The sequence below is a fragment of the Ornithodoros turicata genome, chromosome 3 (genome assembly GCF_037126465.1).
Source record: "Ornithodoros turicata isolate Travis chromosome 3, ASM3712646v1, whole genome shotgun sequence".
Lineage (NCBI taxonomy): Eukaryota > Metazoa > Arthropoda > Arachnida > Ixodida > Argasidae > Ornithodoros > Ornithodoros turicata.
The window spans coordinates 205,372-230,783 of record NC_088203.1 but is presented as its reverse complement, the minus strand read 5'-3'; the positions used below and the strand labels follow the sequence as shown (position 1 = coordinate 230,783).

At 45.6% G+C, this 25,412-nt stretch overlaps 1 protein-coding gene across 2 annotated transcripts in view; it reads right to left on the bottom strand.

Annotated features, from left to right (window-relative positions):
- Positions 1 to 25,412, bottom strand: part of LOC135387760 (LHFPL tetraspan subfamily member 3 protein-like) — a 59,955-nt gene extending 34,543 nt beyond the window's left edge. The window contains exon 1 of one of the 2 annotated variants that reach the window (XM_064616861.1): positions 24,887 to 25,412. In XM_064616861.1, the coding sequence (XP_064472931.1) occupies positions 24,887 to 25,298 (412 nt within the window). In that variant the 5' untranslated portion in view covers positions 25,299 to 25,412. Of the gene's footprint in view, positions 1 to 23,745; positions 23,769 to 24,886 lie in introns of those variants that run through there. The other variant, XM_064616863.1, reaches the window with a different exon arrangement.

Here is a 25,412-nt window from a genome sequence, read left to right as displayed (position 1 = left end):
TCGGCCTCACGTATGTGGGCAACGTCACGACTGACGCCCTGTCAGTCACGACTGACGACGTCACGACTGACGACGGGTGTTCAAGTCAAACCGGGACTTTCTGTCTCCTGAGTGTACAAATGGCTCGCGCTACTTCTTTTTCGTCATTTTCACACGCGACAGGTCTCCGCGTTCACCACATGGTGGTCCAAAGTTTGTGCAAAACAGAAGACACGTGCTGGACAAGATGGCCGACAACGAGGTGAGCGCGCACATCGAACAGCGAATCGTCATGAAGTTTCTCGTGAATGAAGGCGTAAAGTCACCTGAAATTCACAGAAGACTTGAGGCTCAGTATGGCCACGATACACTTAGCCGCAGCAAAGCGTTTGAGTGGTGCAAACGGTTCCGAGACGGCCGTACATCAGTCCAGGCCGATCCCGGCGGCAGGACGGCTCAGAGCCCAATGTCAGAGTTCCTGAGAACATCAACTTGTGGAGCGCCCGATCCTCCGACGGATAACATGTCTCGAACTGGCTCGAAAGACGAACCTTTCTGTGGGAACGTTGAACACTGTCATTCATGAACACCTCCAGTTTCGGAAAGCCGGTTTTCATCATCAAAGGAGTCCTCCTCCTACAGGACAATGCACGCCCGCATACCGCACATCTCACGACAGGCACCTTACAGGAACTTGGCTGGGAGTTGCTCCCACATTCCCCTTACAGTCCAGACCTCGCCATTTCCCTCTCTTCGGTCCACTGAAGGCGTTCCTTGGGGGATGCCACTTCGGCTGCGACGACGAGGTCAAGAATGCGGTTCAATCATGGCTGCTACGCACCGGTAAGGATTTCTACGCTGCCGGCATCCAAGCCCTCGTGAAACGCAGGGACAAGTGCATTAGTGCCAGCTGGATATTACGTTGAAAAATAAAACTAATTTCTCGCCTCTAAGTTCATTTTACTTTTGCGAAAAATGAAAAGTCCCGGTTTGACTTGAACGCCCCTCGTACAATAATAATTATAAGAGGTAATAGATGTCTACAAGAATTTCACACCCGAATATCGCTGCTCGTGTGAACGCCCTCGCCGTAATTTCGGTTTGCAAAATATATTCAACAACGTAGCTCAACAAGAAAATCAGAATGTAGAAGCTTGTTGTTACAAGTCCCGGGACTGGAAACGAATAAAAATACACCTCTCCAGGCTAACTGTGTAGGTCGGAAGCTCCACGGAAGTAGTGCGTTTCGAAGCTCAGAGCGTTGTTAAGCTCACCTTCAGATGGAGGAAGTTGCTCGAGTTGTTGATATTCCTTTATATCGCCTTATTTGGACAATACCCACAATATGCCACCAGGTTTTTGCTATCAGGCTTTGCAGTAGCATTTCTGTACGCAAACTTGACAACGAATGTCTCCATTCCGCGTCTAACCAGCCTAGGCCTAACTCAACCCGTTTGACCGAAAGCCGACGGTCCTGACTCCCATAGCTGAAACTCATTCGCGCTCTCGTGCCAGGCAAAGCATGCGTCGAAAGTGCGTCTCTGTGCACCTGCGTTGAACATTGCAGTGCGTTATGCGATTCTCTACCTGAATGACAATGCAAAATGAGCTTTTGCTGCCTGTGTCAGATGCACACAGCTGATATTTTGTTCATGCATGTGATGCGCATGCAAGATGAAAAAATTTCTCAGAGTTGTCGCTAATATAATCACAAAGAAAGAAGGCGGTGATGCACACGGAAGGCTAAGTGAAAAAAATGCGAAATGGTTGCGGTCCGCTGTAACCTAACTACTGTAGTTAACTACAGAAAAATGTTGATAGTGGTTGTAACTAGCATCTTTGCAAGTAGTTTCTAACTACTTTTTAATTACCACGCAGTAGTTTACCTACAAGTAGTTAACTACCACAAATCCCTCACTATCAGAAAAAAGGGAGTGAAATGATGCTCGAACACCCTCGCGAACAGCGAGCGTGTTGCAGCGACACCTTTCCGTTACAGTATTTAATGCCGGGTGTTCGTCAAGGGGCCTCACTCCCCAATGTTTATGACGAGGTTTTTCCAGACTACGCAACAGTGCGTTCATTTGTTAAGATTATCGAAACACATTAGCAAATTAAAAACAATTACAAACCCCCAGTGCTGGGTAGGACGAGTGCGGAGAATAAAAGCGACAAGGACCGGCACTGATTTAATTGTTTTTAAGTGAAACATGTACCAAGCAGCCCAAACACTCGCTCTGTTACATCTGCAAATAATGGAAAAAGAGATGCTTGTGTCTGACATGGCCAAAGTAGTTGTATGTCGCTACACTGCAGCACTCAGACAGGACGAACATTTGTCTCCTTGTTTTAACCCCCCTTCGTCCTGTCTGAGTGTTGCAGTGTAGCGACATGAACTGTCACAAACTCTTCCTGCCGTTGATCAAAGTAGTTACATCACTGCAGAAAGCATTTTCTTTTCGCGAGTCCTGGATGTACCAAGAAAAGCCGTTGGTGACAGATATCCTCGGAAAGTACACAACATTACGTACCGAGGAACAGGTACTGCATGCGGACAAGCAAGCTGGTACCTACATCTTTTCTTCGTGTGCTCATAAAGATCCCCGCTTCTACAATGCAGTCTTTTTATATATATATAATTGTAATTGACACTCAGATCGGTCATTTCATTCTAGGGAAAATGTCCGTGGAAATACTCTCTAATGACAATGGAAACGACAGGTCAAGTAAGAAACGCAATATCCGATAGAAAGGGATATCTGTTCTATAACGCCAAGTGCGTTGAAGTTACTGCAGATGCAGTTCGAGTTGATGAGGCATATGCCCGTCACCGTTACGAAAGTGTTTCGCTCCTTTGTACTCCACGAGCGGGTTCTCGTATTGCAATCCCAATGACGGCTTCTGAGGTGTTCTATGGGACTACCTGTATCTTGAGCAAGACTGAGAGTTCCGTGGGACTGCCTGCCTAGCACTAGTTGATCCTGCTCTTCGTTTTTAGGGCGAGAGCAGTACTATTTTTGAAATGTGATGTGGGCAAGCTTTCGCTTGTCCCATCCTACAGTTGGCAATACGACTGCACCTGTCATTTGCGAGTGTGTATGCCTCATCTTTTTCATCGTCATCCCACTCACGTACTAACCCACAGGCACTGAGGTATGGTACCGCAATTGTTGCGGTGAATCACCTCGTCCCATAATCATACATGTAGGTTTGTAGTTGTTGTTTCACCTGCTGTTCATGTTTTGGGGCGATGGCAGTATTGTTTTCGCAACGCGGTGCAACGTAGATAAAAAACAACAAGAAAAAAGAAAGAAAAAGACCAATGAACTAACATCACTTCATGACAGAGTGGAAAACGGAGTGGTTAGCGTTCTTTCAAATGTGCTTGGGTAGGGCAGTCAATGGAACACCCTACAAGGGGAGAAGCCTAAACACCCCAAAGGGAGTTTCCCTTTTTTGTGCGAGTGCTGGTAAAAAGGTCAAACGAATGGCATAATGTTTGCTCATGCTTTTGCCAAGGCCAACGCCTCCAAGAAGTATAGACAGATTTGTGAGCGATGTTGGTATACTGTAGCAAGGCTTAGGTATCGCAGAAATTAGGAGTTACTGTTGTTGCTCACCCCCTGATGCTTCAATTCTTCCAGCCATATATAGACGACGGCTTCTCTTGCAAAGCGTGTAATTATACGAAAAACTAGGATTACTACGCTTTTCAGGGAGTATGAGTTCATCAGCAAGATCCTACACGTGTTAAACATTTGCAGAAGACAAAATATATCGTGTAACTTTCCCCTAAACATATCAATCCCTCTAAACAATAAATTGTAAACAGGCATAATCTCCTATGTGTATACTGCTACCAAGCAAGTGGCAAAGAGCATTAATAAGCATGTTAGGATACACCGCGAATATAATATGATTTTGTGTGGCTCACAGTGTATTTAATGCGAGCAAATAATTGGATCGCGTTTGGCATCCTGTGCAAGCTAAGGTAATTCTATCTCACCTGCGGCACAAACATCTTCAAGCAAAGTCGGTGACGTTTGGGGACGAACCGTATTCTGCTCGTGTAGCTGGAGGTTTGTACACGGGCATGTATCACATACACTGCGGCTCTGAAAAATCGTGGAGCAATGATTTCCACAAAGATGACGTTCCCGGTACAGCGGTATAGGAAGGGACCGTCTAGTAAGGGCGCTCTGAACATGAGGAGGGAGTTAGTGCTGCGGTCGCCGGGCGCAACGGGCCCTATGTGTTTTCGTATTCCTGTTCCAAAAGTCACAAAGTAGCTTCGTTTATTTGCTCTCAACAATAAAGTTGCAGTTTCAACTATGTTAACAACGTGCTCACGCTATATAGTTTTCCAACTGATTGTATGACGGAAACTAGCTTTGCAGCCCATATTATGCAGAATGTTATACAGACCTGTTTGTACTTCGCAAGCTAAAAAATGCACAGAACAACGCAAACTATATTCGCAAAATATTCGATTGCGCTTGGCTTATGAGATTTAATGAAATCGAGGAAGATCGTCAGATAACAGGTCTGCCTGGTTAACAAGGAACCAAAAGGAATAGCAAGAAAAAATTCAGCTTTTTTTCTCTGTGTTCCATTTAATGAAAAGTAGCGAAGAAAGAGTCTGCCGCTACCCGTATTTGTAGCGGAAATACTTTTTCCGTTACCAACTTAAAATATACTGGAATCGCTACTCCGCTATACTGCAAACCGTAGCGAATACGGTACCAGCGCTACTAGTAGCGCCGCTATGTACAACACGGCGCAGTAGGCACTCTTCGCAGAACAAATCACGGCCATTTTTCGCTTTTTGTCCTAATCTTGCAAAATTAGAGCGTCACGGTAATGCTGCAGGTTAGGCCCCATATCCTCCAAATCCCCCTTTCCGACGTCTCAAATCAATCAAAAGCTCATTTCATCCGAAAAAAAAATGTTTGGAGGTTCTGGGCTTTCGGTTGATCTGGGCCGGCAGTGACTCATATCCCCCAAATGCTCTTTTCATCCGAGCGCCCAGAACCACCGAAAGCGGGATACTTGAAAGGACACGCTTCCCCGTTTGTCAGGGAGAGGAGGAAGGGGCTGTTCTTGGGTGTGCGGGAATCCAATGTACTTCCTGCAACTGACTCAGACGTGAAGTTTGCGAAGGAAAGGTATTATTGATGTCGATCGCGTTCAAGAAGTGATCCGATCCGAATAGAGAGATATTTTCCATATGAGTGGCTGGAGTCCAGGCACTGTGTAGGTCATGATAGTGGATAACGAATAGTAACAAACCGCCCACGGCACAGGTCCCGAAAAAGGCTACAAAAAGGACCTCCTCCTCTGCTTTCATTTAATGCTTTCTGTTAATACAGTTCAGACGTTCAGAAAACACTCTATTAACCGGCCGAAACAACCCCTAGAAAAAGCTTTCAAGCAGTATGAATGCATGAAACCAACATATCGTCTGAACTGTCAAACTCCTCAGAAGGCGCTTGAGGTCTGTGTGTTTTTCGCCGTCCCGCTACATGTTCCAGCCACAGGACACACCATTCCCACCATGTTCTTTTTCCGTGCCTCAGTGTTCTTTTTCCGAGGACCTCCATGGGCTTCCGAAGATAGTGCTTCTCCCGTGAGCAACGTGCATGAATAAAATTAATTTTCGAAATATCTCTCTGTTCAGATCACTTCTTGAACGCGATCTCATTTGTAGACACCGAGTGTCGTCATTTCTACCCACCCAAGCTCAGGCTTCTTCAATATAGATTCCGTGCATCAGCTCTCATTTTTATATCAGTCATATCTGTTACATCTAGCGGAGATCCAGATGCTAGATGTCTAAGGAGAATTATTAAGCACGGGAACAAAAGAAGCGGTAGAAGTCAGCGGACCGCATACATCACGTTACAGAACATTTCGAACACCGGATGAGCAGCACCCAAGGACCCACGTGACGGCTAGGATCACGTGACCCTCTCTGGTAAGCTGCAGGAAGCACAGCCCGAGGCAGACTTAACTGGAACGCGACTTCGACCGCCGAATCGGGAAGAGAGCCACCCTAGCTGCGCTTAGAAGAAATACAGGGAAATAATGTTTCGACTGTCCTACTTATGGCGAATTCGGGTGACCATGTTATGGCAACACGGCCTTGTGCTCGGAAATTGCTAGGTCGGCTCCCGAGCTGGATCACGTGACAGTTGCCACCCGAGCATGAGTGCCAGGGATCTAGCGGTTTTAGGATCAGGATCAGGCTCGCCTCATCCCCTTTGAATCAGGGCGGAGTTCGAACACGTGGATCAAGCTAGGGGCATCGCGGTCGCCCGTCTTCTGGTTCCGCCGTCTGCTAAATTACGTGAACTTGGACGTGCGGGCCAATGAGGGCACTCGTCATCGTTGCAGTGCGGATTTGACGATACCGGATATAGTTGGGCAACCCGCTCCTCGATAGTTTCGAGACCGCGCGAAAAAAGTGCTAGCTGGCAAATTCTGGGCGCTCGGAAAGCGCCACGCAAACATGCGAGATTGCTTTGTTTCGGCCAAGCGAACATGACTGTTCGGGATCTGCAAAAAAAAAGTTGCCACGAAATGACCACCCGAATTCGCCATTATGATGCGAGGGTGTCCTCCTTTGCAAGAGTTGTGGATTCGGCATTACCATCAACTGTGGTTATCATCGCGACGTTTGTTTGGGTTTGAGGCGATTATGTAAAGGTGTATGCTGACCGATATCACGCGGATGCGATGCTGTTATCTCATTTACACACAAAGGTGGACACCAAATCCCATAAATTTGCCATAGACTCCGTGCATCCTCATTTGTTTCATCAGAAATTTGAAAATGCCCCACTGAGCGAACGCGACCACCTTCGCGTGTATCAATGAAATAAAGTAATCACATCCATGCAATTCAGCCGACATACATTTTGCACGGGAGCTGTGAGCCCGCGTCAAGTCGTTACTGCGACTTTTTTTTTACGGCTCCCACCACGACTTAAAGTGGAAATAAAATTCATTCATTGATTCTTCTTTCACGTACACCTTCACATAATCGCCGCAAACACACAAACAAACATCGCGATGATAACCTACAGCTGAGGGTAACGCTGAGTCAACAGCTCATGGCAAGGCGGACGCTCCAGCAGCAACAGTGGGACAGTCGAATCACTGTTTTTCCTTTATTTCTCGTAAGAGCCGCTAGGGTTGCTCTCTCCCCGACTTTAGCTCCGCCAGTTGAAGTGGCAGTTAACTCTGCAGTGGCAGTTAATCCAGTTAACTCTGCATTCCCGCACACTTAGGAACTGCTCTCCCTTCCTCCTTTCCCTGTTACACGGGGGAAGCGTGTCCTCTCAAGTATCCCGCTTTCGGTGGTACTGGGCGCTCGGATGAAAAGAGCATTTGGGGGATATTGGTCACTGCCACCGGCGTGCCCAGATCAACCGAAAGCCCAGAAGCTCCGAATATTTTTTCGGAGGAAATGAGCTTTTGGTTGATTTGGGACGTCGGTGGAAATGGGCGTTTGGAGGATATAAGCTGCTACCCCCGCTTTCGGTGGTTCTGGGAGGAGGAGGAGGAGGAGGAGTGTCGTTGGGAGGAACCCGAGAGGTCTGCCTGCCTGATTAGGCGGCATGTTTCTCGGGAAGGGAAAGGTGGTGGAGAGGAGGAGAGGAAAGGGTGAAGTGGAAGACCGAGCGGAATCCGCTCGGGGGGAGGATAGCTGCGTCCATGGGCCGACTTCAGGGGAACTGTGCCGGCATTCGCCTATTACACATCTGAGGGAAACCCAGGAAAAACCCCAGACGGCACAGCCGGCCCGCGGATTCGAACCGCGGACCTCCCAGTCTCCAAGCGCACGCGTTACCGCTGCGCCACCGGAGCTGGTGGTGGTTCTGGGCGCTCGGATGAAAAGAGCATTTCGGGGTCACTGCCACGTGCGTGCCTAGATCAACCGAAAGCCTCCGAATATTTTTTCGGATGAAGTGAGCTGTTGGTTGATTTGGGACGTCGGAGGAAATGGGCGTTTGGAGGATATGAGTTTTCTGTGAATGTCAAGTCTTATCAGTAGAAAACAAACACCCTTTCCAAAAACAGAGACTGTATTTGCAATGCCATGGTGAGTGACCTTCGCCAGAGCACAAAATCACAAGTTGCCACGGTCATACATGAACCCGTGCAAATGCATCGGCTCGAGGGACGGGCAGCGGCAAACTGCAGCGCTAATAACTGTGACGTAAACGTGAAGCAAACACAATAAAAAATGGCGGTACTTGAGCGAGACGGGCCATTGAAAATGCATGGCCTGAGATTTTGCTTGATTTTTAACTTTTTCTCTGCACGGTCATAAGGATTGCTAAAAATTGCAATAAAACGTCAGACGAATGACTGTCCTTCTGTAAAGTTCTCGGCGTACTAAGCCCCGTCTTCTATTTGTACGATGCTATCGTATATGGCAAGACTAGTCCTATTCTACACTCCTCATACAAAACCTCAGCCAGAGATGCGTTAATAGTATTCTCTCTCCACTTGAGCCGCACAACAAGCGGCGATTTTTGTGAAAGATCAATGAAACAACCCAAATGGACTTGCGCAACATTAAGCAAACCACACGAATACTGGGCCGACAGTCGTCATCGACGCATTTGTTTTGAGCTCATTTTCCTTGTCAGGTTGCGTCATCACACGACGCAGTCCTACTTCTGTCAGTGAAAGGAATATATTGCGAGGGCTGCCTACAAGCGATCGTGCACAAGTTTGTCTTTCGTGATTCAATGTTTTGCTGGTTTGAGCTCTCGTGTTTGTGTGTTTTTCACTCATCGCTCATGCTCGCCTACCATAGAAAGCCAAAGAGGCTACCTGTTTGTTGAATGAACAATCTGCAGTAGCACAGCTTGGAAAATCTGTTCGGTATTAAGGTCGATCACGTTGAATAGGACCATGATAAGGACCCCATATCGACATTGAGTTCTCCCAAAGTTTACGGGCACGAATAAGGCGGTCTGCCACGGTTTGGGAGGGGGGGCGTTGAACGCCACCTATACGTTTATCCCTGAATAAGTGGTTCGCTAATCTTCTAATTAATCCTTGAAATCCCTTTGCGTCCTTCTTTCAAGTGCATTATCACCTTCAATAAATCATGGTAATAATTATAGCCGGATTCCTTTGTCGGCTGAAGGCCATATTCTGTAGCCTCAAACGAGAGGCATTGGAAGGAAAATCGCTCTCAGAAAAGACAGGTGGTCAAGGACTTCTCTCGAGAGCGGCAGGAACCTGCTAGATGTAACTACGATCAGTATGATTCTTATAGGACGAATTATCAATGCAGACGCCACTTAGGGACCTATACTGAATTCCAGGGAACAGGGGCCAATTTCGTTACACTAGCTTTCTCCACGCATAAGAGAGTCCAAAGTAGCAGAGAGTTAGACCACACTAGGACCCCCAAGGTGAAGAGAAGGTTCAAGTCTGCGTACCTATGTAACCCAATAATAATGCATTAAAGAGTTACAAAACGAGCATGTCACATGGTGTCAGAAAAAGTCAAGAACCTGTCGCTGCCAGACGGGTTTGAGTGAGCAACGACAAGAATGAGAAGTTCTCACCACCGTCGAAACTCAGCTTCGCAGCACAATAACGAACGTTCAAAAGGACTTTTGACCTCTGCTTGAAAGCGACCGATGCAAGAAGAAAGCCTAACTCCTCCCATATTGGCCTTTTCGGCGCTGCTGAGGTGGTGGTACTGGTCAGCCAATGCGACGCTATAGTCAAAAAGGACTCGAAGTAGCTTGCTGTTGTTGGCCACAAGGAACTTATTGGAGCCACACTGATGCCAGAAGGGAATCAGTTGTGCCTAACTCGTTACAAGTAACTCGTTACTTGGTAACGGTTACTTTTCTTGGTAACGAAGTAGCGATTCAGTTACTTTTTAAAATGTGGTAATAGTAACGGAATCAGTTACACAAATTGGTAACTCGTTACCGACGTTACTCGTTCCTTTTGTTCAGCGCGGGGGAGCATGCGCGAAATGGGTTACGCCACGATATAGCAAATCCCGGATCTGAAAATGCACAATTCCAAAATTGCAAAATCAAAGCTTAAATATCGAGACTCCGTGTGACGCTATGCGTGCAGATCTGACCTGCGTGACCCCCGACCACGTGTGACTCAAAGCATAGGCGCCGACTGCGGGGGTCTGAGCCCCCCGGAACTTTCCCATGGGGCGCAAGGCGTATCCTTTCCTGTGTTGCGCGTATCATTGTTATAGCGGCTCGAGCACGACGAGCGCATGCGTTAAATGTTTCAAGCTTGTGAGCCTCGTCATCCCGTCGTTCCAGCGCCATTCCATACTAGGACCGGGTCGCACTGCGTATACATTTCTAACACATTATAGGCCCTAGACGGCAAGACACAAAGACCATTCTTCGTTGCACGAAATGAACTCACAGTTGAAGATGAGTTGATCTACAAGGGCCAACGTGTAGTCGTATACGCAAAAATATGCGAGCAATATTGACATGCAAAGCTGCCTCAAGAGAGCACGAGAACGCATCTATTGGCCGGGAATATCAATGCTGAAATTCAAGATTGTATATCAAATGTAATGTCTGGCAAAAGTATAACAACAACAACTAAATCATGACTATGGCCTGGGGTGATTCACCGCTTGAGAGCAGTACCCTACCCCATTACACGAGAAGCATGAGATGTGAAATATGAAAATGAAGTTATGTGCAAGTCCAACTCGAACTCCCGTCGTCTGGTTGCGCAACGCTATACGTCGCACAAAAGGAAGAAGCACATGAAAGAAGCGCCAATGGTCCTTGAGATGCAGGGGTGGACCCTACAGCGTCTGGAGCAAGCCGGTAGCCAAGAGGAACTCCAAGAACATCACAAGTGGCAAAAGTATAGACAAGCATGGTATGCACCCAGAACTGGTTGCCAGCTGTCCGGATATCACCCGAACAGTGGGGAAATTCAAGGCTTGCGTTCGGTGTCCGGCGTTCGGTGTGTAATTCGGACATAAAATGTTCGGGAATTGGCCAAGTCATAGTAAAAACCTTACGAGTTCGAGTTTCTCGTTTGCGTCATCGTTACCAAAGATTGAGCGATAGCTAAAATGCGTAATCACAGCTACGTTGATCTACACGAAGATACAGTAGAGAACCCATTTTTCGAACATTCTGTGCCAAGTGCTCAGCTTTCAAGACTCAAGAATTTGATACTTTCCTTCACAATGCACTTCGTCCAATCCAAGACGGGGCAAAAAATGGAGGGCGGCGTGGCAGTAACAGCTCCCCATAGTTTGAGACAGTTCACACAGCACTGGGCAAATGAAATTGACAGGACCAATAAAAATGCAACATTACGCATTCCATTCCAGCTGGTCAGTCAGGGGCCTGCCTGCTTATCTCGCCTTTCAGCGTGACCGGGCTGCCATATCGACTTCTATGGTTTTCTCCCTGACGCGACGCCCAGCTATTTGTACTCTGAGATAACTAAAGCAACGTTTCGTAAACGAAAATTCGTATATCGTATTGATTCAAAGTAAAGCCCACTGAGTTGAACTTGCACCCGCCCACCCCCTCAATGTTCGGTATTGGTCGACGGAAATGGTCGGAACCCTACCCAGAACTCGAACGCTAATATCAGTGGGAGAGAGTCTGTACAAATACCGTACTTCTCTTGTTTATTTGAGCAACTTCACTGAGGTTGGCGAACAGCAAGAACGGCTTTAGTAATAAAACAAAACGAAAACACATTTCACCGGATATGGCATACCAGCCGTTCTGATCTCGGACAATGGACCGCAATTCAGCTGCGTGGAATTCCAACCAGGCTACCCACAATCGAATGGTATATGGCTGAATCAGCTGTGAAGACCGCCTCTAAAACAGATGGTGGTGACGAGATCCGCTTGTCGTTGTTGGTCTCACTTATGTGGGCAGCGTCACGACTGTAACCGAGATGTGATGACATGATATGAGATGTAGAGATGATGATGGTCGAAAGTTTTAAGATGTAGGCCGGTCACTGCCAAGGTTGGCCAGGGGTTCAGTGAGCAGAAAGAAGCTCTACCTCATAGTCTTTGGGCGACTCCAGATTCCTGAAGGAAGCAGACTAGGCTGCGAGGTTTGGAGTGTCTTGCCATGAAAGACGCTCTGGAATGAAGGATATCATCAAGCGTGCAGTTCCTGCAATGTCCAAGGTGTTTATCCCGCACCACAGCATATGCACTGCAATGAACCAGGATATGCTCGATGGTTTCGGTGAGTTGATAGAGTGGTTCTTGTCCTACGTCCCATAAGCAATTGTTCTGGGTTTGCTGCTGCTTCTTCCCGTGGAGTGTTGCGATGACCCAGAGGAATTATTGATAATTACTCTGCCTTTACCAGCTTCCGTGGCATAGTGGATCGCTTAGTTGACCGATAGTTGATCGCTTTCCACGCCGAGACGGAGCTGACACGGATTCGAATCCCGGCTGTGCTGTCTGGAGTTTTCCGAAGACTTTCTATACAAATGTCGGCACAGTGCCCCCTGAAGTCGGTCCAGGACACATACTAACTCCTTCCTGCTGTCCTCTCTCCATCTGCCCACCGCCGCCTCATCGCCGCGCTAACACGGAATAAAAAATACTTTGCTTTTCACCACTCAAGTTCACCACATAGCACGGTGAAGGCCAACCATTGCACAGAACGAAACCTTTATCATTCTGCTTTGTGGAAAGTGCAATTTGTGTAGGTGCACGAGTGAAAGTTTTCACTCTTAGAACATAACTTTGATCAGAACCAGATCACTAAGCACAAAGTATATAGTGATCAATAATTCCAAGTGTCTCTTCTAGGTCATTGCAACACCCTACGGCAAGGTCCAGCAGCAAACCCATTGGTTATGGGTAACTGGTTATGGGACATAGGACGAAGGCCACTCTCCCAACCACAAACAAACTTGTAAATCCACATCTATGATCAAACAACGCAGAGAAAAAGGCAAAGAGCTGAACAGTACTACAAAGTCTGGTCCTCACTATTGCGTTTCAATGCGTCCGTCTGCGATCCGACACAAGCCCTTTCAAGCCTTCAAGGTTTTAATACTCTAAGCCCTAATAATAAGCCTGTAGAGGAGGTGGTGTTCCTCTACACGAGTCCTGACCGGCGATGATGGCATGCCGGCAGATGTGCGTGGCCTCACGCTTGGACGGTGCCGGTAGAACTGGCTGCCAGCAGAGGCACGTCGTTGTCATCGTCGTTCACGGGCAGCCACAAGCCCTTGACGCCAACTTCTTTTGTCATAGACAGTGTTATGCGCATGCAATGAATTTTTGCCGACGTACTTGGAGATGAATGAGCAATTAGTGGCGACTTCTGCACAGTGTTGCCCGTAACTTGCAATTCTCATTTTCTAAAAAACTATGAGCGCAATTGCGACATAAAAGTACCGAGGGCTCAGGCTGTCGAATAGATGCGATTTTACTGCTTTACAGTACCTTTAAGATCAAAAGAGGACGAATGTACCATTATCTCCCTCCACGCATTGACCGTAAGGTCGCTGCGCGTAGACTGCTCCCTTCCGGGGAAACTTGGGAAAACGTCCGGGGAACGAGCATGTGAACTGTTAGATACGACAGCCCCGTGCGGACAGAATGAAAGGTACGGTACCTGTTACACTTGCGGGTCAAAACCTCTCAGTCGCCTTTAACGCGCTCGGTAAAGAGGTAAACACCGTTGGTCCCATATTTTTCGGGACAAGTAGATTCGTAACGCTATTTTGTGTCACGTTCGGAGAAGCACCCTGTGTGTTAGCATGAACGAAGCAACGCATAGGCGCCGACTACGGAGAGGAGGGGAAGGGCAGGCCCCCTCCGAAAAGTCTACCAAGCTGTCACTCAAGATGAACGTTACTTGGCAGTTACGAGAGATATCCAAAAAATCGCATGCTTCATGCAAGTGAACACGACACTCTTGTAAAGATTTGCCTTATTATTACACAAAATCCTATGCAACCGGTCGACCCCTGTGCATGAAGCGGGGGTAAAGTACCACGTAGCCTGAAGCGTTTGGGCCGGGAAGTGTGCCCCAGCCTCCTCCGGCGGATTGAAAACTCTCCGCCTATGAAGCAACGCCTTGAAGATTCTAAAGAAACTGAATTCAGTTTACGCAGAGCCAGAACTGTATATTAAAAGGGAGTCTGGCCATTGGAGGGAGTCACAAAAAGAGGCTCGACCTGTCAATCACAGGCTCGCTCCTTTTTTTTGTTTGTTTTTTACCAAGGGAATCGCCATGACACCATACTGCCACCAGAAATGGCGACGAAAACAAACACAGTGAAGCGGGGATTTTGTGACAAAAATTTTTCACGGACTACTCTGATTTTACGCTGCAAATGCACATCCTCATTAACGTTTCTCGGAAATCAGTTTCCACTTACGTTCATCCATCGATATCTAACTGAAAATAATACGTTTTGTTGCCGGTGTTAGGCCTATAGTGAACACTGCGATCGCGGCGATCACAACGAAACCATAACAAAAACGGCACTGTGGTGTATAATCTTATATTGAATTGCTGGATTTCAAGGATATAAACATTCTTGCCTTTTAGGTTCAAACTATTCATGTAGATTTGTTTAAAAAATCATTCCAACGACAGAATATGTCCCATCAGGTGGTTCTGCCGGCAGCGGTACAACTTCGGAAGCAGACGACAATTTTCGAGGCGCCTTACGCTCCCTACACTGTAAAGTGAAAAACACCCTTATGGGTGTAAATGGCTTGTCCTATAACTCACACCACTTTTTACGCCGTATGGTCTGGAACACCATGTTTAGAGGGTGTATTCTGTGTAAAACACCCTTTGAAAGGGTGCTTTTCCTTGAAAATGTCTTTCTTGTGCACCCTTTAAACACACTTTTAGGAGGGTGTAAGGTTAAACACCCCCTAAAAAAGTGTCTAAAGGGTGCAAAAGAAGGTATTTTCAAGGAAAAGCTCCCTTTCAAAGGGTGTTTTACAGAGAATACACCCTCTAAAATGGGTGTTCTAGACCATACGGGGTAAAAAGTGGTGTGTGTTATATCGGACAAGCCATTTACACCCACAAGGATGTTTTTCAGTTTACAGTGTAGGTGGTGTTCATCCAATCTGCACCAAAAGTTCACTATAGTTTTGCACATTGCGAAAGATATCCATTTGAATCCCATCCAATCTACTTGCCACCCAAAATGGCGTTGCCCATGTTGGATACGGGGACATATAGTGAGGATAAGTTGATTGATAGCGCGATAGGACTCTATTCTATTGGTCGGAAAGCTGAAAAAGTGGGTGGAGCTTCAGGTGTAGGCATGACCTATTAATGGCTTCATCTCACCACTTGGCAGTCATGTTTTTCGCCGTTTTTCACAGCACGGTGACATTGAAAAGGCGCCCAAAGTTCCACTGACCAAAAACATTGAAAGATACAATACAGTAGCTCGGCAAACTTTCTTCAAACTTGATAAAACCGGCAGTGCTGGGAACAGAGATAAAAAGGCGACACAATACTTCCCGGCATTGGTGGTTTTTTCCACTTTAAAGAATCATGTTTCACCAAGCTGGCCATATTTTTACACGTCAGTCCCAGCCCCTTCATGAACTGCTTGCTGGCCATTCAAGAACGGCGTCTTCCTGGAAGTATCGTACTTTCCATTCTCCCTATTCTTAATGAAAAACAAAATGCTGATAGGTTGTCACACGTAACAGAGGATAACCGGAAGACAATTGTCTAGAGAAAACAATCGAAAGACAACCTAGCCCATCCGTAAATCGCTTGTGTAACATCATCAGAGCAGATTGAGAACAATAGGATCCTATCAGTTGACCTGCTTGTACTGTGAAGGCATACAATGTGATTGATGGTGACCCGTGGGATCGAGTGTACACAAATGCTCAAGACATTTCTTGTGCCAATGCATTTCCTAGGCCCCCGATCATCAACTTTCACATAGCGATCGTTTTATTTAAAGTTCGTGCGCTCACTTTTGGTAGACTCGCAGCGAAGTCATGCGCATTTAACGCGCGTTCTGGGATAACGACAAGTTCAAGATCGGGCTGCAGAAAGTATGTACGTGTATCACCGCTTTAATGTACAATTTATATTTCGCAAATTCAGAAGTGAATTTAGTGATCAAATTGTGCTATTTTCTGCGGAACTCGCTAGCAATTTTTTAAGGCATCCGGGAGCCATCAATGTCGTGTTCTTTATTGGACCGTAGAGATCTGAAATGCATGACTCACTCTTGTTCGCTTGCAAAATCGCGCTGGTCTATGAATTTTACTGCGGAATGTCATGCTTGTGTCAAGAACTATGGTTTATCAATTATTTTGACACAATTATTATTTCCTCCACGTTTGTCTGGTCATCGCGATATTTCTGACCAACTTTTACAGTCCACAGCGACAACGAAACGTCGATCACTGTTTGTAGGAGGCCTCTGAGACGTGGTACCGACTTTCCGTCCGTCCGTGTCCGCGCGGAACGATATGGTACATTTTATTGCCGTAGCTCGGAGTTTAATTTTCTTGAGGCCTTTATAAGAAGGTTACAGCAACGTTTCCGTATATTACAGTTATTCCGTATATTCCGTAAATTTCATAATTACTGTTATGACCGTGAGCTCAACAGAAAGTAAGTAATGTAAAACAGAACTGCATAGCACGCTCAAGGCCAACTCACAATGATAGCTTTATGTAACAAAGCAAGTGTTTGGGCTGGTTGGTGCATAATTAATTTAAAAGTGATTAAAAAACCCCAGTGCTGGGTAGGACGAGGACGAAGGATAAAATCGACAAGGACAGGCACTGATGTCAGTGCCTGTCCTTGTCGATTTTATCCTTCGTCCTCGTCCTACCCAGCACTGGGGGTTTTTAATCACTTTTAAATTAAAGATACTTTTATCATTCTTGACTTGTAGAAAGCGTGCGCCTTTTTGTTACAATTAAGATAAAGTGTTAACATATGACGTGAGATATACGAGTATTCTGGGTGGTTGGCTAGGAGAGTATTCTCACCTCATCCTGGATCAGACTTGTACGTATTTGAAGTATTGTATTTAAAATATTGTATTTTAAATACAATTTGCGGTATTTTGGTACTCTACTCAATACTTTTTGTTTTATGTATTCGTACTCTATTTAAAATACATTTTATGGTATTTTCTACTCAATACTCTAATTACATATATTTTGGATCTCCCTCTCAAACTTTCTGTGTCTCGTTTTTCTATTATCTTGTGGAAATTTCCTGAGTCCCTCGGACTTGACCCCGATATTGGCCCTTCTTGGAAGTCTCCATTTAGAGAAATTACCCCGTGTGTCTTGGCGAGGGAAGGTTCTATTATGTGGGCCCTGACGCGGTAACGCCGAATTTTGACCTCGCCGAGCAGGGAGCTGCTAGAAGTTCTGGGTTACATATACTTCACCTATATATACATATATCACCTACGCATTGCTGATGAAGGCCCAATAAGGCCGAAACAGCTGTCCAATGCTGGTGTGGCGACGTTATACTTAGTGAAGTTATGTGGTATCTCTTTGTCATCTTTTTGGGACTTGTGTTTAGATGACTCCGTCCTACCACACAGGGACGGCATTCGTAGTACGTGCAGAGCCATTAATGGAACATGCCTATACCTGGAGCTCCACCCACTTTTTGAGCTCTCTGGCCAATCACGAGCCAAAATACAGTTCGCTATTAACCCCAGGCTATCCAAGCTATATATTACCTGTATTAACTGGGTGCCGACATTTTCGGGAAACTGGATTGGATTAGATTGAATAGGCTATTCCCTGACGATCTAGCAACATAATGGATTTTGCGTCCACTTTTAACGGCGCCATCTGGATGGTGAGGGGCACGCCGGGAAGACGCAGAATAGCAGAAGCAGAAGTGCTTGCTAGCAGAACTGATTGGCCGGCAGAACCGCTAGTTGGAACAGACTGCCGGTATTATACGTATTTCAACTATGAAACGTAACAAGACTGAAACAAGAACGGGCAAAGGTGTGTATATGAATAAAAGTATGTCATAAAATGAAAATTTTTGGCCATTTGTAGCGTTTTTCTCGCTATTTGCCTGTGATCGCTGTCGTTACTAGGCCTAACAAGGACGACGAAACATATTATTTTCAGGTAAACATCGACACTGGAGCATAATTTAAAGGTGATTTGCAAGATAATTGCAACAGAATGTACACTTACGGAATAAAATTGACGTAATTTGTGGAAAAAAAATTGTCATGAAATCCTCGCTTCGCCGTTCCAAGCTACGCCGCCATTTTCGGGAAAATTTTGGTGTCATGGCGGCCCGCATAGAAAACGGCAGCCAATGAAAAACGCTCAATTTGATTGACAGGTCGAGCCCCTTTTTTAGGCTCCTCCTAATGGCCAGACTCCCTTTGGCATACACGGCACTGAGTACGCAGGGTTTAGGTGATTCAGGTCACATGGAGGCGATTTGCCGCATTGACCAGTGACTTTTTGCGTTCAAGGATAAATAGTATCTTAATTGTATTTCAAATACTTTTTCAAGTATTTCGTACTCTATCTTACTTTAATTTTCATGTATCTATACTCTATTTTAATTACATTCTAACGTCAGTATTTATTATCTTATCTTAAATGCAATTTTGAGTATCTTGTACATGTCTGTCCTGGATATAGTCGCGACGCGCTGCCCCACACATGATCGAGTGAGGACAACAACGGCAAGCTGGTCTCGTTACTACCACCTCTGTTTTTAGGATGTAGGAACATGAAGTTATGTTTTAAGAGTTCATTGTGAAAAGTATATAGTTAAAATACGATGCTAGGTACCGTGTACTTGGAGATGAATGTAACGAGAATGAGGTACTTATGACGTCCGTATATTATATATATAAGATAATTTAATATTACCTGAGCATCCGTCGAGATCATCTTACATCATTTTATCGGCTCGTAATAAGACTCGTATTTATTAGTTAAGTATTTCTTTCTTTGCCTTCGTAGTGAGCGACAAAGGCATTAAGCTATTGGGGGCTTTATCGCTTGCACGCGTTACGGGCTAACGAGGGGCGGGACACTCGTCGAGAAGGGCACGTGATAAAACACGTGCATGGCGCGCGCGATACGTGAAAGGCGTGGTATACGTCACGCGCAATGTGTCCCATCTTTTTGAACTTCCTGTCCGCCTTTTTGAATTTCCCGCCACTCGTTAGCTCGTAACGACCGTAACGACGATAAAGCGATTAAGCCAGCGACGTTGTATCTTTCCAAGAGCGGCACTGGTCAACTGCTACAGGGAAGATCCCACGAGGACGTATTCTAACGCCAGAGCCGTCGCGAGGAGAATTGCTAGAATCCTCTTTCTCGAACAAGGATGCTACCCACCTAATGTCCAAAATGAAACAACAGCAGGGAAAAGCTGCCGTGAAAGGCGAGCTGATAACAAAGCATGTACCACTCCATGTTGTGTCAGAAATCAGGAGATGGGATTCGAGAGTTGAATTAAACCTGTGGCGTTTGTGGTCTTGATTCAACAGCGGCCGGCATAGCAGTGTAGATAACCACCATTCCTCATATGAGCGACCACACAAAAGAACCCATCACTATATCTCAACGAAGAAGAAAAACACCGTGAAATAAGCGATGCAGGTATTTCTTTTTAGCTCAGTAAAAACCTCCGCACTAAAATGGAACACCTCATTTGGCCTGTCGATAAAATATTGATAGGGTAAAAGGATAAAACGCGCCAGTGGCGTCACTAGGGAGGGGTGCGGTCCGCTCCGGGGGATGCGACAGAAGGGGGTGACGTACCGCCTCCTCCTCTTTTTCTGTAGCGAAGTGACGCGAAGAACAACATAAGAAGCCCTCGGCGATCGTGTGATTTTTTTCTGTGTTCGATATGACACTGTTATTTATCGTGTATCGCCTCGGATGGAAAGGAAGACATAATTGCGGGAGGGAGGGGGCGCATACCCTAGTGATGCAACTGAAGAGCGCGCCCGTGGCTCGGCGTCTTCTTCCAAGGTTTTTAGTGCTCCGCAGTTACATGAAATGCCAATGGAAAACAATTTAGACCGCAGGCGTAGTCTTGCTTAGTTTCACTATTTTACTCAGAAAGCTACCGTTACAGATTGGCAGGCTCCATGATCATCGCCATGTTATTAGGCATTAAAGTACTTTTTCAGTCCACGGATGCGAAAGCCGATGTGGCAAACATGCCCATTATTTGTCTTCCGCTTTGCCTTTTCCTGAATTTTGACAGCATTGGGGGAACCATGTAAACAACTTCTTATTAGACAGAGAGTCATTGACAGCATTTTTAACGTGTCTTTCCTCACGTCGAGACTGGGAGGTACCCGGGTTCGAATCCCGGTGCCGGCTGTGCTGTCTGGGGTTTTTCCTGGGTTTTCCTCAGACGCTCTCAGACATATGTCGGCACAGTTCCCTTAGAAGTCGGCCCAGGACGCACATTCCCCGTCAGTCGTGACATACGTGAGGCCGACAACGGCAAGCCCTTCCACCACCACCAACGTGTCTTTCCAGTAACTGCGAGTCGTTTCACCACCGTCACCAACGTGTCTTTCTCATATTATGATTTCTAAAGCGCGCATAAAATGCTCAAATATGCTGTCAGTGAATGTAACAACGCAATTTCGAAACGGCAACGATCGACATACAAATGATTCGGATGATCGTCCTGCACTTGTACTTCTGACCGTAATTGCTGGTGGCGGCGATCCCGTTGCTGTCAACAGCTTTTATTTATTTATTTTTATTTATTCGTTTCCAGAGGGAAAGCCTTTGTCTGCGTCATTGTGTAAACGAGGACGAAGCGTTTCCTCTGTTGTGGTTCTGTGTACACAGCAACTAGTCCATATCTCTGTTGTGAGGATTCAAAACCACCACAACCAAACGATATTTCACTTAAACGAAGCGAGCTCACGTTACGCACTGAGATTAGCAAAAACGTATTCTTCATTAAAAATCCCTAATTTGGGTAAAGTAATCATTTATTATATCTTGAAGCGTCCATCATGGTCATGTGAAAGCAGCTGTCTATAGACCCAAGCATCGTCATCACATTCAGCCAGCACAGAGAAGGAATTCTTCGCCTTCATTGTAAACTGAAAAACACCCTTATGTGTGTAAATGGCTTGTCCTATAACTCACACCACTTTTTACACCGTATGGTCTGGAACGCCCTTTATAGAGGGTGTATTCTGTGTAAAACATCCTTTGAAAGGGTGCTTTCCTTGAAAATGCCGTTATTTGCACCCTTTATACACCCTTTTAGGAGGGTGTTTAACAATCTTACACCATCCTAAAAAGGTGCTTAAGGCGTGCTAAAGAAGTCATTTTCAAGGAAAAGCGCCCTTTCAAAGGGTGTTTTACACAGAATACACCCTCTAAAAAGGGTGTAAGTTATAGGACAAGCCATTTGCACCCATAAGGGTGTTTTTTAGTTTACAGTGATACCTAGAACGATCTCCTGACCAGGGCTGGCGAGAGAAATTAGCTGCCCCGGGGTTACGTTATCGACAGGCTCCCTCCTCACGTCTCGAACACCACCACCTTTATTTTAATATGGTGAATGGGGACTTCCATCGCCAGGGGCGATACTGTACCTCATTGCTGGTGGTGATGGGGGAATGAAATACTGAGCCCATTCACAATAAGGATCCAAGTCTCACGTCTCGATAACACAGTCCAAGTATCTACGACAGGCCTGGGTCCCGCGAGCCCCTCAAGTGGCCCGGCTACTCCACCCAATCGCCGGCCTGCTCATGACCACCACTAACCTGTAAACATTCAACCACGCTTTTTTTTCTCTCTCTCTCATTTTTAAATTCATTCATACCTTAACGTACTGCTTTCAGTGCAGACACACTTAGAAGCCATTCTCAGAGCAAAAAAATAGAAGCACGTTTATACAAGTAATTTATGATGAGAAAAGAAGAAAGAAACATTGTGCACAAACGAGATACAGACGGACGCCCGTAGTTTCACCTAAGCCTCTACTAGCCCTTTCGTTATAAGAAAAGAGGCTGGTGATGTGTAAAGCGACGAAAAGCGTTGGCTCAGCTGTATCACACGTTTGTGACCACGCTGGACTCCCAGGTTTAATTGTTGGATGGAGAACTACCACTCTAAAAAAAAAAAAAAGGGATTAAAACGGGGAGTAATTGCAGCTTCTACTCCCCTAGTCTGCAATTACTCCCCATTTTAGTCCCCTAACCCGACGTTTAGTCCCGACATTTACTCCCCAGGACTGCAAATTGTCACTGAACTTCGCGAATGGTCTCCTGGATGCAACAGTCTACGTAAATATGTGCCTTTGGTCAATTTGAAGGGCACAAGGCTATATAACTCAGTCAACGTAGCAATTTTCCAGCCACACAGAGTAAGAAACAGTTAGCGGATATTTCTTCGCAAATTGTGCCCTACGTATGGCGCAAGATTTTATATCATGGTCGATCATCTCGATATATCACGGTTGACAGTTTGCTTCAAAGTATTTTCATGCATGCACACGAATTATGTACTTGGGACTCTTACAACAGCGCGTGAAATGCAGTCTCCACTCTGTGACATTCATTTACTCCCGTGCATTTACTCCCGAAAGGGACTTTTTTGTGGCAATGCATTTAGTCTCCAAGAGGAGTAAAAGTACTCCTTTTTTTCTTAGAGTGTACGAGTCTATATCCTGGAATTACATTCGTTGTAAGAGCAAAGTATTAAATGCCACTGATACTTTTTGAGTGGATAATGATGAAACGTTGATAATTTTCATACCTCGAAGCCTCTTGTCTGTGTCTATGCATGTTTTCCACGGGTTGTTTATAAATGATACCGCTTATTTCATTTTCAGGTTTTCAGCATGTTTTGTCTAGCGCTAAGCGACACTGAATAAAACAAAACGTTTTGCTGGGACGGTTTTATTTGTTATTGTTAGTCAGCATTTGTCCCGTCAGGTTATCTGTGTGCTTCATTCGCGCTTTAATTCATTCGCCACGTTTTACTTCCTCATTCATCGTCACGTGATTTGTTGTTGCTGGGACTGTTTTATACCACACGCAGCGGACACAACACGATCAATTTTCATTTGGCACAAAAATTTCCAACATGATCACCTACGAACTTAGTTGGGCATCGCAAGACTCTCATGATCGGCATATCTCACCCATCATTCCTTTAACACAGTAAAAGACTGCAACCTAAAAAACGACAATTTCCGTGGCCACATGAAACCAACGACACACTTTTTGCGTCGTCCCTTATCGGGGTTGCAGAGCATCCGTTCTGGATTACTGCTCACCCAGTGCACGTTTTTCTGCCCACCAGTGGAGATTCATTACATGCTGCTGACAGTAACACCCAACCAATGTTATGTGCTCTCCTTATAAAATGGAGATGCGTAGTAGAAAGCCTAAGTCATCGTTTAAAAGTACTAAACCCAAAGAATACCGTAGTAGGAAGGCTGCTCATTACGTCCTTACGAGGAGGGGCGACAAACCTGAAAGCAACTAATGTTAGCTGAAATAGTTTTTAAAAAATCCAAACAACTAAATCACCTGTCCTTTTTGTTTTTCAACTGGGAGCTATGTTATTTTTCGGTTGCCCATGAACAACAAACAGAGGTGGTCCTCCCATTCCACAGATATCTGTTACCGCTCCGTAAACAACTGTTGCGAGTGAACAGATCATTCCACGTTTTGTTATTTTATCACCCACTGACTTTTATAAAACCGATTGTTCTCGTAGCTTACCTTTGCTACAAGACGATGCTTCCGAAACAACTGCGGCAAATGGATTAGTCCATAAAAACTTTGATTTTAACTCAAAGAGGGAGGTGAGTTTCGTCAAAATTTCAAAATGTAGTACACAAGCCGTCCAAGGTCGAACAATGCCAGATTACTTGAAGCAAATGCCAGGCAGCCCAATGACCCGAATCCGTGTGTCGGTACTTTGCCGAAAATTATGGTCTTGGAATGTCCCCACAACAGGTATTGTGCGGTTCCTGACCTATATTCTTAAAATAAAAGAAGATCAAAGTTGACAACCATGTGTGTGTAGTGCACCATAAGGAAATTCAGGGCGGTCAATGTCAGACAGCAGTTCGCAAAACGTTCTAGAATGCAACAGCGTTTAGGCACGTACCATCTGCTTAATTGTCATCACCATCAGAGGGCAAAATAATATTTGCAGAACACACCCAGCATACCACGGTCTCCCCACCAAAAGCAAAATGACAAAGAACGACTTTTAGGTCGCACGTAGGCGTGTTACCCTCTTGTTCGATCAGTGACCGCTCTCCAAAGAACACCGCTAAGAAAAACTCTGCTTTAGCACCAGCTAACCAAGTAGGTGGAATGCTTACAACAGCATCTCATGTGGCGTATTGCAAACACAGCCTAAGACCAGATTCACGCGTTCTGGATAACTTATGCCAGTGTACCGGTTATTTGATAGCGATGCTATTCACGGATTCGAGGAAGAGATTATCAGAGGGACTTGATGGGCATCGCGGCACAAAATACAACTGTCAGGAACGAAAGCTCTTATTTGTCTGGCTTCCGAAAATATCCTCCTGAGTTCCTGAGTTGTTACTTCTTCGAAATTTGCACGCATTATTGTAAAAATCCAGTTTCTGGACAGGAAAGAACAAAGTAGAATTTATGCAGCAAGCCTTGTGCAGTTTGGGGTTTCTGCTACGTGTAAAGCTGATTTTAGCAGACTGTAGTGGTAGTTTAAAAAAGCGTGCAACCGTTTGCGATCGCCAACCATAATTGACCAAGCGGAGAGCAGACAGGACAGCAACTTTCCTTTTGTGTACCAACTCGGTCAAATTTGCATTGCAACGTAAACCTCAAAAGTTGCTGCTAATTATATTGGCTGAAACAGACTTACCACAAAAGACTTGCATCCATCCACAGATATGAAAAACCGTTGACGAGTGGAACACAAAGAAAAGCAGCATACAACAGATGCATAGCAGAATCATGACCACGGATAATCCAACAAAGACAGTGGCCGCTCGAAAGGCAGCCGAAGGGATGGAACTGAAATCATCCAGTCTGCCTTGGCAGGTGACATCCTGGCCATCCTGAATCAAGTGACAAAACTGCCATAAACCAAAATGACCAGTGCCTCGGGATTCCTTCGTGTCACCCAACCAATGGGGCTGGATGAATACCACTACGTTGATGATGGCGAAGCATATAGTAAACACTCCCCACAGTACTCCGATGGCTTTTGAGTTGCGCATGTAGTTCACCTGGTACAAGTTGAGCTCACTCGTATATTCGTACTTGGGTTCCATAGTGAACACTCGGAAGGAACTTCACTCGCAAAATTGAAGCATATCTGTTCCAGACACACCGGCCGACGTCTGACGCGGAAAAGCTTCACGTGGGGGAGAAGGTCTCCAACATGG